Source organism: Brachycentrus maculatus, unplaced genomic scaffold (assembly GCF_059751285.1).
Source record: "Brachycentrus maculatus isolate JH-2025_06_01 unplaced genomic scaffold, ASM5975128v1 h1tg000620l, whole genome shotgun sequence".
Classification (NCBI taxonomy): domain Eukaryota; kingdom Metazoa; phylum Arthropoda; class Insecta; order Trichoptera; family Brachycentridae; genus Brachycentrus; species Brachycentrus maculatus.
In genome coordinates this window covers 786,125-800,904 of record NW_028281358.1, presented here as the reverse complement: position 1 = coordinate 800,904, position 14,780 = coordinate 786,125, and the positions used below count along the sequence as shown (strand labels likewise).

The window sequence follows — 14,780 nt, the reverse complement described above, 5'->3', positions numbered from 1 at the left end:
CGTCTACATTCGTTGGAATTTACTAGTCGCCATGAAACGCAGGTTGCGGTTAAAAAATAAACGCGGGGGCGTAAAACAATACCTAATCATCCATTTATTTACTGCCGAATATTTATTTTTATACATTTGCAATGAATATCACCAACAAGGGACTCGTAAACTAACCACAGCCATTTATACTAGCTAGTACGAGTACGGGTATATAACCTCGAATATATTCCTCCTCCATTCCCTGTTCCATAAAACAGTATTGTCCTGAACCCTGGTCTCCTTCACTTATATCATATAATCTAAAACCTTAAAAATGATTCTACTCCTACATATCCTTGGAAAGTAGTACTGATCACTATGCCTTCTTGTTATTGGTGATCCAGCTGACACAGCGTCAATCCAGTGCGGTGCTCTATGCACCATCTAAGTGCATATAGAGATCAAAGAAGAGGTACATATAAATACATAAAATATACCTACTTATGTAAAATGATGTGTGTAGTATTTTTTTATTATTACCTGCGTGTCTGAATTACCATATTAACTTTACATTGGTACTGGTTTGTATCCATCTACTGTAAATATTTGTAGTAAAATGTATACAATTGACTATTTACGATGTATTTGTCGAATTCTTGTAGTATTTTATAGTGACCCTGGAATACGTCGTCACTTCAATTATTTTTTATTACCTTCAACCACAAAAATCACCCGAATGAAATTCCTGTGTGCGTGATGCTATTAGCCTCTAATATCACGCGATTTTTCGTGCTGGCCGACAACGCAATTTAGCACTACGAATTAGAGTACAAAGAGACTGTTTCCGCGCACCAGTGTACTTTTTAATTATGCGGAAACAATATACATCCTCAGGTATAATAGTGTAATCAATATAACGTCATATTGTAATGTGGTGATTTTCGATTCCAAGTCGTCCAAAACCGTTTAAAAATTAATGTTTCCATTTTCAGACCTTGGATATTTTTTGCGAATGTCAAATAAGAATTTTTTGTCAAATCGACTTTTTTACACGTATACACCTTGGCACTATTTTGACTCTCGATTTACCAGTAAACAAATTTCCTTAATCCGAGGATATTGAAAAGTTGTAATAAATTCTACCTAAAACATACTCACTTTCCATTTCTCGACATTATTCATCAGTTATTCCTTCTCTGTCCGAGCGACGAGACCATGAGATGAATTATATTTCCGTGAGAAAAACGCACCATCTCTATAAAAAAAAGTCGGAAACAGTTGGAAGTCTAACTGTCCATCCTATTTATCTCTTTTTTGGATTTTCTCTATCGCCCTCTCAACTTCTTACCTGTTCCTCATTCATGATATGTTCAAGAACTACTGCCCACTAATTAGAAAAGATGTATAGGACACTGATTCTTAACAATATTACTAGTCTATTTTTGGTTGAAATATATTGCTTCGTAGCAATAAATCTGCCAATATATATTTAACCCGCAATAATTAAATAAGAGCAGACTGGAAAGTAAAATAATAATACAATAGCATATTTTCTCAAAGGGCAACGATATGTGAGGAAGTCGATCACGTTTTTGATATGCAAGAGCAATCACTGCAAAACATCCTGGATAATTCGCTTCTCGATTGATCCGACTGTGGTAAAACAAGTCTGCTTTACACGTCATATAAATGTAACCGACAAGGTTACGCAGGAGCATGCTCAGGTACCATTCACAACCAAAGCAGTTCTAGACGACCCCACCCACTGGCCGCAGATAGCAGCTAGACAATACCTACAAATAATATTGGATAATTTATATAGCACCATCTTCATACTTAACTAACTCGAGGGCGCTTGTCCCGACAAGGACTTTCTAATGTTGGTCCGCTGGCTGGTGTACTTCTAGCTATCGGACGGAGAACAGAACACTTGCCTGGCAAATCAACCTCAACTGCTCTGTTAAGGCCTTTTGAATGGGTGCACTTTCGGTACAATGAATTGAAGCGGTCCAAGCAGGTAGAAAGAGCCACCTCGTTCCGATGGGTGAAATTTGATTGAAAAAATACCGTGAAACCCCTATTTTATGCTTTTTAAGGGACTGAAAAAATAAACTTAAATGGAAGGAGAATGTTAATGCGGGGTTTTGAAAAAAAAACTTTAATTTTCTTCATTTTTTATGCAAACCATGTAAATTGATTTTTTTTGCATACAAAAACCTAAATGGAGTGAAAATGTAAATGCGGGGTATTGAAAAAACATTTATATTTTATTTATTTTTTGTCAAAATCATGTTAGTGAGGTTTTTTTGCATACAAAAACCTAAATGGAGGGAACATATAAATTGGGGGTATTGAAAAAAACATTTTAAGATACTTTTTTTTTTGGAAAAAATTGTAATGATCTAAAGAACAAATAAAACAAACAAAAAACCTAAAAACTGGACGTAACACAATGATCACGAATAATGTCAACTAAAAAGAAGCGTTACAGATCGAGGCAAAAATCGAATGACAGGATATTTCCGACATAAACTGGGGGAAAAAAATGTAAATGCAGGTACGAAAATATATTGGGACTGAAATAATTACACGCTATTTTCGGGAAAATGTTAAATGCGGGTTTCATTGTACATTGTCAAATATAAAATAAATATTTGTATTTCCTTTATTTTTTTTATACTCACAAATATTTCAATTTCACAGTATTTTGAGTGTGTGCAAAAGGATTTTTTCTTTTCCCATGTTCGCTCCCGAGGTGGAGCATATGGCCAACACGAGACGTCGTTGTGAATAAAATAAGCTTAATAAAATTATAAGCTTAACAAAAATTTAAAATCATGTTGTCAGGCGTCTCCTAGTATGTGTAATAATTCAGGAAGAATTTTGCATACATTAAATAAGGGTCTCTGCTGAATTACTACTTAGCTTACTGATGATTTATAGATGTTTGGGAAAACTCACTTAAAACACACTTGAAAACAGCATTATCGAGCACAAATCAGATTCCAAGTCAGGGCCATACCTAGGGATGAGTGATGGGTGTGGCAGCACACGGCCTAGCACTAAATAAAGATCAGGGCTACCATTATGTGCATATAAAGTGAGATCTTCTTCACTGTTCTGTACACAATGAATTTTACCTTCAAACTGGTGATACATACATAGAAAGGTTAGTTACTCTTCAATGTTACGCACATGGTACCCTGGTAAGAAATGAAATAAAACACGAATATATACAAATCCCAATTAATATAATAAATATATCAACATACAAGGAATTTAATAATACAAAACAGGTTAATTGTTATGTTGATGGAATACGTTTGGGCGACATTACAATGTTGTTCTAGTGTTTCCCTTATCAGCATTAGTCTTCCAGGAAGAAGTATTGTCCCGCCCTCTTCTGCTCCATATCCTGAAATATTGACATAAATTACTACCTGTACTGTGCATACGCACGCACACATACACACACACACACATGTGTATACATATATATATATATATATATACATATATATGGGATACCTTGACAGAAGCAAACTTGTTGATGCGCGGGCGGTAGTTATTGGGATCTCTTCGGAAGGTGATGCCGAGGAGTTCCAGGAAGCGGTTCATACCGTTGAGGAGCGTCTGCGGAGTATTGGCCGTTGCCTTAACAGACGGGGTGCCCTCGAACACGATGACTCGGTCCGCGAGGTACGTGGCCATGATGAAGTCGTGCTCTACCACGAAGCCTGTCTTCTTGGCGTGGAGAATAAACCTGCAACCGCAACATAACACTGAGACAATATAAAGACAACCATTGCCATCACATGCCATAACATCCCACATATTTGCCAGTTGGACTGAAAAGTTTGTAAACATATTTTTTTGGTAAAATTCGATTTTATCATTCAATATAGTTGCGTACAATTTTCATACTTCATACAATTTTTCGATACCATTTTTAAAGCCCTTCTCTCTTTAGCTATTTCGTTTTCGACGACTACCTCTTCATCAGTGCTGAATTTAATATAATATAATATAAAATATTACACCATGCACATCTCAAAATACTGATGGCATAACCTTGCCAGTCAAACTGTTGCGTTTTTCCACACTTTGGATTGGGTTTTTTGCGTGCAGTCCACTCGGCTGACTGTGGATGGACTCTGGAGTGTAGAACTGGAGCCATATTTCATCCATTGTAATATATTGACAGAAAAAATTGTCTTTATTACGGTTAAATATCGCTAAACATTGCTCCGAATCATCAACATCAGCTTTTGATCGATTGTGAGCATGCGTGGTAACCACTTTGTACACAGCTTTCACATGACCAAATATTCATGTACGTATGTCCAGCACGATCTACATTTTTAGAGTCTTAGCTATTTCGATCACTTTAAAACCATTCAAAATTATTTTATGGAATTTTTTATGTTTTAGTCAGTAACAGCCTCTTTCGGGCATCCGCTGCGTGCATCGTCTTCGATGCTCATTTTGCCCCGTTTAAATTTATAAAAACTTGTCAGATGATTTTCCTGGCGCAGAGTATGAATCTTTATCAAGACAATCCTTGGCTTCGACAGTATTTTTTTTAGCAAATAAGTGTTACGGCGTAATATTTGTAGCAACATGAACTATGACCCCAAGCGCCTGCTAGGGGCAGGGCGGGGTGTACGCGGGGAATGTTTACGTTATATCCCTTATGAGACGAATGCAGGGGATGCTGCACACACTTGTCATTGTACTGTCATGGCGACCTGTTGAATAAACCGATTGCATCCTAATTACGAGTTATTATTACCTATACCCGAGCCCCGTAATATAAGCAATGCTTCATTAACACACAATTTTTTAAAACTTTTTTCACAATAGCAAAAGTAGTTCATTCAAAGTAGGCATTAGTATGCTTTATTGACCTCACAAAGGCGTTTGACCGAGCCAGACTTAATGATATAACGCAAATACTGGCTGAAAGAGGAACGCTCCCAGAAATAGTCAACATAATCAGGCAACTCAACTCAAACACAAACACCAGAATCAGAGTAGATGGTAATCTCTCAAATCCCGTAAGAATCGGTACCGGCATCAGGCAGGGTGACAGTCTGAGTCCATTCCTCTTCAATCTCATCATGGATGGGATTGTGGAGGATATTAAAGGACTACATAAAGGATACAGACTGGGAGAGAAAACCATCCATGTTGTCTGCTATGCGGATGATGCCGTTGTATTCGCTGAGACTGAAGGGGAGCTGCAACTACTCTTGAACACATTCCACCTTGCTAGCCAAAAATTCAATATGGCTATATCCGCTACAAAGACCAAGAGTATGGTGTTCTCTCGCACCCCAGTGGGATGTAGCGTGACTGTGGACGGCGTCTTGGTAGAGCAGGTGGAAAAGTTTAAATACCTGGGTGTGGACCTATGTGCTCAGACGGATCTGCGATACGAAGTGATGGGGCAAGTGAACAAAGCTGCAGCCATCTCAGGATGCCTGAAAAATGCTATATGGAAAAACCCTGAGATGAAGATCGGCAGCAAGATCAAGATATACAAAACTTGTGTCCGACCCATCATGACGTATGGAATCAAAAGTAGAGCAGACACCGCTGCCACAAAAAACACGCTTAGAGTGTCAGAAATGAAGACTCTGAGAAGCATAACAGGCAAGAGTCTTCGAGATAGATTGAGAAATGCCAAGATCAGGGAAATATGCGAGATCGAAGATGTCGTTAGGTGGGGAAGGCAACGAAGAAGACAATGGTATGCGCATGTGAGGAGAATGGAACCATCCAGACTCCCCCACATCGCATTGTACGGCCAACCCCATGGTAGACGACTCCCGGGCAGACCACCAAAGAGATGGGCCGATAGCTGGGAATCGACGTCGCAGGAGGCTAATCCCTCTTAAAAACAGGCCGTAAGACCTACAATAAGAAGAAGAAGAAGAAGAAAAGTAGTTTCATAAATGTTTTTCGTAGGTACTTTGTGGCACATTGTTTAATAAAACAACATTGTTTTTGACCACCTTTAATCGATACTTTATTTCTCCAACCGGTTTCGACAAGAGCCTTGTACTCTCAGGGTTAAACAGGTACATGTTTAACCCTGATGATGACAAGGTTCTTGTCGAAACCGGTTGGAGAAAAAAAGTATCAATAAAATGTCGTCAAAAAAAAAGTTGTTTTACTCTATAAAATTTATAAAATGCGCCACAAAGTATCTACGAAACATTGTTAACAACAGCTATGAGGTATAAACTTCGACCATTCATACCATCGTCCAAGTGAACTGCAAGCTGGGTATCCAGTACGGGTGGGAGATGCTGGCTTACCTCTTGATGACCTTGGCGGCGACGAGGCGCTGCTCCGAGTCGAGGTAGGCGGAGGGCTCGTCCACGAGGTAGACGTCGGCGGGCTTGCCGAGGCAGAGCACGAGCGCCACGCGCTGCAGCTCGCCCCCGGACAGCACCTGCACCTCCTGGTCCATGATCTCCTCCATCTTCATGGGCTTCATGACGTCAGTGATGAACTGCGGGTGCACGTAGGCGTCGCGGATCTTCTCGTGCAGCAGGTAGCGCACCGGTCCCTGCGACTTGGGGGAGATCTTCTGCGGCTTGTAGCTGATGTTCAGCTGCGGCAGCTTACCCGACTCTACACAAACATACAAACGCAACATTCATCGCACACGCCCAACTAGCTTTGTACACTGTAGGAATAAGCTTTACTTAATATCTATGTAAATCATTCTGATTAAATAGCCATCGAGTAATTAATCATCAATAAAACACTGCGTCAATGTGATGCAGTGGTCCGATAAGGGATAAAAGAAGAAGAAAATTTTGATACAGTTCATTATGAACATTAAAAAAAAAAAAAATTTTTACTCAAATACTGAATTTAAACTCCGAGGATCATGTGCAAAGGCAGTTTAAAAAGCTTTTGTCCAGGTTCTTGGTTTTAAAGTGATTGGACGCAATGCGGAAATGTTGACACAAACAGCCGACTAATATTGGTCAAAACAAAAAACCTAGAATATTAAGCTTGTAAGATGTCAAATAGTTAATAATCGCGTTTTTGTAAAAACTGCACTTGGTCACTTTCTCCTGTATGACTACGATATACATATATATGAATTGTGTAATTTTTTATTAAGTAGTTGTTTTTCCGATAGTAAATATATAAAACAACATAATTTATGATCTTTGAAAGAAAAATGATAACGTAAATACATATGAAAGCTCAATATTGCTAAATGTAATAAGTGAAAAGATACAATCCTATCGTAGTAAGAAGTTACGAGTAACGTAGCGTAATGCACACTACAGAAGATGTTATAAAATCACAATATGTAGCACCTATATTCAGATTCAGGACATAACATTGACATGAAGCAAATCAAGGGCAAGTTTACCATCCGCTGGAAGTGACACCTGCGCGTGCTTCAGGCATTTTTGGAAAACGGGGTCAAAGAACAAGTCAAACACTTCACTTTTGGTCATCTCGGATGATGAATAACAAAATTAACAATCGAAAAAGTCACCGTAAAAATACGGGACGAAACACATAACCTCACATTCTACTCCATAATTTAATTTAATATTTTCTACAATATTGTCAGAGTTCCCTAGCCATTAAGCATAAATCGATATGAATTTATGGTTTTCAAACAACACGCAATGGGTTTTGATGCCGTTGCGTACGGTAATTCGATGTTATGATCATTTCAATCGCATTTAACTCTATCAATACGCGAACATGATTGCTGACAGCCGACTTCTGTCAGTGGCAGAAAATTTAACTAAAGTCACGTGATACGTGACGTCACAAGTAAAATATCGAGCGGGAAAATTTAAAGTACCTACACAGCAATCTATTAATTTATAAGCTAAATAAAAATGTACAGGTTAATTTGACCAAAATATTAATTATGCTAAAATTATTAATAGATTTCTTTGAAATTTTATCACAACGTTGTATTGAAATACGCGTGTGTTTTAATATTTACACATTGTTACATGGTTTCATATTTTTGTATAGTATTTTTTTAACTCTGTACTATATTTGTAACACTGACAAACTGAAAACAAATAAATAGACAATAATCCAAATTTTGTAAATCACATTCAAGGCGGCAACGGACCCTTCACTGTCAATATGATCATTTAGGTACACATACAGTTGTTAAATAAAAATATGTACATACAAATTCTATTCATAGTGGTACTAATGGATTATAATAATCCATAAGTTTACGTTTGTTCCACACAAACAGTAATAAAACAGATTTTATTTAAACAGCTTAACAAATTTTCTTATTTACACAAAAAACCACATTCATATGATCTGCCACAACCGACCAATCTCTGGAAAAGAAGAATGGATTCTCTTGAATGAAATAAAATGATTGGTCCGACCTTCATCAGCCTCCAAGTTGCCGGCGAGCATCCGGATGAAGGTGGTCTTGCCGGTGCCATTCTCTCCCAACAGCACCAGGATCTCCGAGTCACTGAACTGTCCCTTCTCCACTTGCAGCTCGAAGTCACCCATTGTCTTCTTCATTCGAGGATACTCGTAGTGCTTCATTCTTTTTATCTGCGGTTACAAAAAAAACTTTTTTGGGATTGTATTAAAAAAGCTCTAGATTAAACAAACAAATTGTCTCGTAAAAACTATTTTTCATCATTCCATTGCAATGTAAGGGATTAATGAATACCAAACAATAAGTTCTGTCAATAGATAACTAAATCTGTTTTTAAGGATTTTTCTTTTAGGAAATTTATTTATGAAACCCTTTGGTTACCGGGACTTTTGGGTTTACTTTGCCAGCAAAACTATAATTTAAACATAAATAATTCAAAAGTAAAACGTGTTTGATAATTTATAAACACTGTGTGCCATTGTTTTATCTTCGGCGTGACTAAAATATCCCTTGGATTTTAGTTAACTGTATACAACGTTATAAAAAATCACTAACTAAACGACTAACAAGTTAATGCTGCTCGCTTTATGTCCACTTCTTTTTATGCCATACGCATAATACTGGAGATCACACTACTCACTAACATAATTACCAACATCCAGTGTTCAATGAAATAGTGTAGGGTACGTGTAATTAACATTTTTTTTTTTACTTTTGCAGGTTATGTACATATTATATTTGTATCAATTTATTGCATATTGTTTATTAACCTTGATACATAAAAATGTATCTGTTTGAATAATGTCACAGCTTTACACAACTTACTTTTCGCAGAAACAAAATTGTTTCTCTTTAAGTATTTTTGCAATATTTATTTAAGATATTTTTTAAGATGTAAATGATCAAAGATTCTAAATTTCGATGTATACCTTATTGAAAAAAAAAACAAATAATATGAATCGAAAATTGTTGCACAACCCTGAAGGAATCCCTAACATACTGTCCAAAATGTATCTGTTACTTTTATAAACCATGACTTCAGATCCGACAGATCCAGTATTTCTCGCTAGAGAATGTAAAGCCAATATATCGGCTTTTGGTAGCCAAAGGGTTATATTTTTGTTATATCCACAAATATTTTAAAATATTATTTAGTGGGCCTAAGAGGCCTATATTTGGAATATAATCATGTTGCAGTAGGAGTGGGGTCGATCCTTGAAGTTCGAGGCGACACTAACCACGGGACAACAGCTTACTTAAATATTGGCAACCCAGTATCCAAAAGAAAAAAATTGTTCATATGTAAAAGCTGTTAGAGAAACTGAGAGTAAAACACCCAAATAACATACCTCCTCTTCTACTGCAGATTCCGATACCTTGAATATGAGAGACTCCGTTCGGAATCTCATGTTTTCAGTCGGGACGTATCCATCCAAAAATATATTTATACCTAAAATGGAGAACATAAATTTATATTTCCGTTATATATGTTGCAAAGTGTAAATTGAAAAGAATTAGATGGGAACATACCTTCTCTGACAGAGAAGGGCATAGTGACGACACCGTATACTCCGGGCATGCCGTACAAGCAACAGATAAAGTCAGACAAGTAATCCAACACCGACAAGTCGTGCTCAACCACGATCACAAACTTGTCGGGGTGGATGAGCGAGCGAATTGTCTGGGCAGCGTTCAGTCTCTGCTTCACATCCAGGTAGGAGGAGGGCTCGTCGAACATGAAGATATCTCCGTCCTGAATGCAGACCATGGCGCAAGCGAACCTCTGCAGCTCTCCTCCCGATAGAGCGGAGATCTGGCGGTCGCGAATATGTGATAAATCTGGAACAAAAATCATCATTCAATTGTGATAATTAACAATGATTATACATTTTGCTTTTCTTTCATGACAAATGGCAAGAGGGAAGTAGGGAAACAAATAACAGTGTAACATTTAAAATATTATAAATCAATGATAGCCCTTATTGCGGTGGATCAGAAGACATTGTTATGAAAATTATAATAATTAAGTGATCACAATGACCGGATTCCACTGTTTTGTATTGTATAATTATTACAAAAAACTATCAAATCCCACATTTACATAAATAGTGTAAAAATGTACCTTAATACAGAGAGGTTTATAATAAATTCAGATTTTTACTGAAATTTGTTAATGGAATTGCGTATTATTTTTTTGTTATTTTTATATTTTCAATATTTCATATATTTAGTTTTGAAAGTGTTTACCTACAGACAAACTGAACTGTAGAAAATATAACTGAAGTCTTTAAACTGAGATACATATTACATAGTTAGATTTTTTGGCCAATGTTGTTATACTAAGAGAAGATAGACTATGAACATAATGTACCGAGCATATTGCAAATTTCATGTTGATTTTTCCTCTCATCCTTCTTATCCATCAGCTGTCCGACCGTCCCCTTGACCGCCTTGGGGATCTGGTCCACGTACTGCGGTTTGATGAGCGCCTTGAGGTCATCCTCCAGGATCTTGGTGAAGTAGTTTTGCAGCTCGGAGCCGCGGAAGTATGACAGGATCTCCGACCAATCTGGGGGGTCCTAAAACACAATAAACATCAGTCTATTTAGTTGGTTACTAATTGTAATTTTACAATTGATATTATCCTTATAAGCACTACGCGATTATATCAGTTGCCTCGTGGTTGAGTCGTTGAATAAAGAAGTGAAGGAAACCTTTTTTTTAAGGAATAACCTGCACTCTTTATTTTAGAGACTTGCTTGCAGATAGGGTTTGAGGATGGGAATGTAGTTATGAAAAATATGGCACCAGGGGGGGAGCCTTATTATTTATTTTTAAATTGGCACAATTCGAAAGGCCATATTGGAGAAGTCAAGGGGCCGCTGCTTTCACACCCTTGACCTGGAGCAATTGAAAATAAATGGCAGTACAATAATATATCCGCACGCAGTGTACAATCGTACACTTTCTGCATTGGTAAATTACAAATCTAGAGTAGTAGTAATGTCCTCAGTTACTGTGTGAGCACAGCCGGTTATCATCATCTGGTGACCCTGGACATTCGAGCATCGATAGCACATGGGATCATCCTCATCTAGTGACCCGTTATAATTTAATCTCCTCAGTGGTATAAGCTGGTATTAGTGCAGGTATCCAACTGCTACCCCTATTCTCCTTTTTCTATCTACTATTCCTGCTCTATTTCCTTTCCCTTATAGCAATTTTATATTTCTCAATGTGTTTCTTCTGATTGGTGCCCCATTTACAGTCTGGGTATGGATAAAGGACATAGAAAATAAAATGACAACATGGAAGAGAACTATCGTTTAACCCAATCACCACTTTATCACTGTTTTAGGTAGATGCTGATATACGCAGTATGAATAATAAGCCATATTTTAAAGAAAAATAATTACTATCAGAGTATCCCTGTTCCATAAATTAAGTTTTAAATTTTGGGGGTACCGAAGATTCAAAACTTTATTTCTTGGTCAAATCACACATGTATCTGTGGAAGTTGTGTAGCAGACATTGTGTAGTGTCGCAGTGTCAACTGCAGTCAAGTGGTTAAATCTGTACTTTTTAGACAATTATAATTTAATATTACAAAGTAATTCACGATATTTCCTAGTATAAACTAATAATTTTTTTTTAAATGGTCATATTGTCTGTCAATGTGTTAAGAGATCTTTTAATTTTTCTTTCTTCTAAATTAATTTATTGAGTGGAATTTACAAATTCTGTCAGTCAATTAAATAATTATATGTATACTCTTTTTTGTAGTTTGCCGCTGTATAGAGAAAACAGATGACATAGTTTATCTGCATACTCAGTGTAGGGTTTGATGGTAAGAGAATGACTCACGGCGAAGCGCCCGAGGTTGGGTTTCTGCTTGCCGGCGAGTATCTTGAGAGCGGTGGACTTGCCGATACCGTTCTGCCCCACGAGCCCAAGCACCTCTCCGGGGCGCGGGATGGGCAACCGATGGAGTTTGAACGAGTTCTTGGAGTATCGGTGCGTCGTGTGCTTCTCCAAGTTGGACGGCAGGTTAATAATCGTGATGGCGTCAAATGGACATTTCTGTAAATACACAAAAAGGGTTACCATAATATTGCAAAATTTAACAAATAAATTAACCTAATAAACCTCACAACTAGTAAAACTGTCAGTATGAAATGCATATATTACATTTATTTTATTTTATCGAAAACTATAACATCTTACAAAAACAAAATAAAAGTTTGGTGATTCTAATAAAATAATTAGTAGGTATCTATATAATCAAATAAGGTACTCGATTTTTCAAATAAATGGGTTCTTTTTAATGCTGCAGTATTTGCTTTTGAATGGTAATAATTAAAGTTTTCTTGCGTAATCCAAATACATCTATCAAGAAATGTTTTAGAAAACTCTTCAATCAACTTCTAGAATTCATAAATAGTTTAAAGAAGATGACACAAGCAACCATTTTCCCCTAATCAACAATATTGAAGTGGTTTAGAAGACAATGTATTCTAAACCACTTGAAATATGAAAGTGAAGACGATTTGATGCATTAGCCAAGTGTGCTTGTTATTAGCGCACGTGCGAGCCGCGAGCTTAGAAAGGAAACCAACCTTAACACAGATACCGCAACCGATGCACAACTCCTCGGAGATGGCGGCGATCTTGGTGTTGGGAGTGACCTCGATACATAGCTTGCCCATCCGCACCACAGGACAACTCTTCTTGCATTCTTGCCGACATCTCTTGGGCTTGCATCTGTCAGCATTCACGATGGCTATCCTCGTCTGCTTGTCCGTCTCATCGCCAGCCTTATTTCGTGACATGGCTGAAAGTCAAACTTATGGCTCGTTATCTTATACAGAGATACAATTTAAAAACCCACATAAAACCCTTAAAAAAAACAAATGATAATTTTGTCCCAATTCTTGTACGTAATAAACATATGTGCACTGAATTTAAAACAGCATAACCTCCAAATGATGTCACCTGACAGTTGTTTAAAACAACAAAAGAGCGTATAAATAATTTCGGGAAAGTCCATTTGAATATTGCGATAACGCCGGCCTAATAAAACTTTTAAAATATTTATTTACCTGTCAAAAAAAGCGAACGTCGACTGAAAAGTCAAACGATCGCGTGTCGGTCGAGAACCGTCAAACAACCAAAAGGGCCATAGAAACATTTGAATACCATAGCAGAAAATAAAAACTGAGATTATTTCCTATCATAGACAAAACATACTCTATGACTCTAAAACTGTTTAGATAGGTACTGGGTTAGGCGCAAAATAGTCTTCGTTTTCTTTATTCAAACAGCCAAAAATAGTGTTTTAGAATTATTAAACCTAGAAAACGAGATATGGTCATGGGTCGACAGGTGCCGTGGCGTAGTTGGGTTGACGCTTGACTGTGAAACTGGCGTCGGGGGTTATTAAGATTTATTTCCAATTGGTCTGGGTGTTTGTGATGTATTTTTCACATTTATCTTCCCTATACTACCGGCAGACAAGCATCTATAGAGATTTTGCGGGTTATTATTCCTTTAAAAAAAAATTTAAATCCAAAAAAACTCTATATTATTATTCTTATACATAGGCTTACCATAATTATGAACCTCTAAACCGGGACAGGTAAGTAAAAAAAAACAAATACAGTAGAACCTCTTATAACGAGTATAATTCGTTCAAGTATCTTACTCGTTAAGCGAAACAATTTTTCCCATAGAAATCAATGTAAAATACGATTCCATGCCAAAAGAATTCTCAATTTTTATGTATTTATTTATATAAAATTAATTATAAATAGTTAAATCGTGTAACAACTTCGCATACAATTTAAATTAATTAAAAAAATTGTGATGTGTCACAGCATAATCATTGAATAAATTTATAGCGCGAACAGCCACCCCCTTATTTGGGTGATGTTTCTGAATGTACGATGCAACAGTTTTTCATGCTTTCAGCACTTTTCTTATTGTGCCGGAAGATTGTCGCTCTGCTACTTCCGCCTCCTCCACTAACAAGCTCTCGTCCATGATTTCTTGCTGCGAATCACAATGCAACTCTAAAAACTCTTCGGTGGTCAGCTTGACTATGCTCTTTCACAAGCTCTTCAATATCATTGTTACTGTATTTCGTTTATAGGTTCTGCAGATCTCTCTATTTCTTCCCATTTTAGTACATGATGTAGTCCAATCCATATAAAAAATTTGGCACTACCGAAACTGTTTCCCATAATTTAATGTAAGAAATGCACCGCCTGAATAGATATATAGACAGTGCGCGTGCAAACCGGGACAAAAACTATACCGACCGGGACTCCGGGACCCGTGTCTGAAACCGGGACAATCCCGGTCAAACCGGGACATATGGACACAAGCAACCATTTTCCCCTAA

The 14,780-nt window shown here is 37.2% G+C and overlaps 1 protein-coding gene across 1 annotated transcript; it reads right to left on the bottom strand.

Moving 5' to 3' along the window:
- Positions 1-3,204: 3,204 nt before the first annotated feature.
- Positions 3,205-13,558, bottom strand: pix (ATP-binding cassette sub-family E member 1 pix). The gene is made up of 10 exons (XM_088273912.1): positions 13,480-13,558; positions 12,997-13,211; positions 12,245-12,460; positions 10,752-10,959; positions 9,911-10,219; positions 9,730-9,830; positions 8,376-8,553; positions 6,294-6,612; positions 3,499-3,733; positions 3,205-3,385 (listed from the first exon to the last, which is right to left on the bottom strand). Exons 2-10 carry the CDS (start codon positions 13,207-13,209, stop codon positions 3,338-3,340), a joined length of 1,827 nt encoding a protein of 608 aa, XP_088130038.1. The 5' UTR covers positions 13,210-13,211; positions 13,480-13,558; the 3' UTR covers positions 3,205-3,337.
- Positions 13,559-14,780: the final 1,222 nt, after the last annotated feature.

Bases quoted from the DNA above. Each gene is read 5' to 3' on its own strand.
- pix (XM_088273912.1), bottom strand. From the start codon at position 13,209: ATGTCACGAAATAAGGCTGGCGATGAGACGGACAAGCAGACGAGGATA. The intron at 9,831-9,910 runs GTATGTTCCCAT...TCTCCATTTTAG, and splicing joins GCCCTTCTCTGTCAGAGAAG to GTATAAATATATTTTTGGAT. The intron at 6,613-8,375 runs GTCGGACCAATC...ATGTTTGTGTAG, and splicing joins CAACTTGGAGGCTGATGAAG to AGTCGGGTAAGCTGCCGCAG.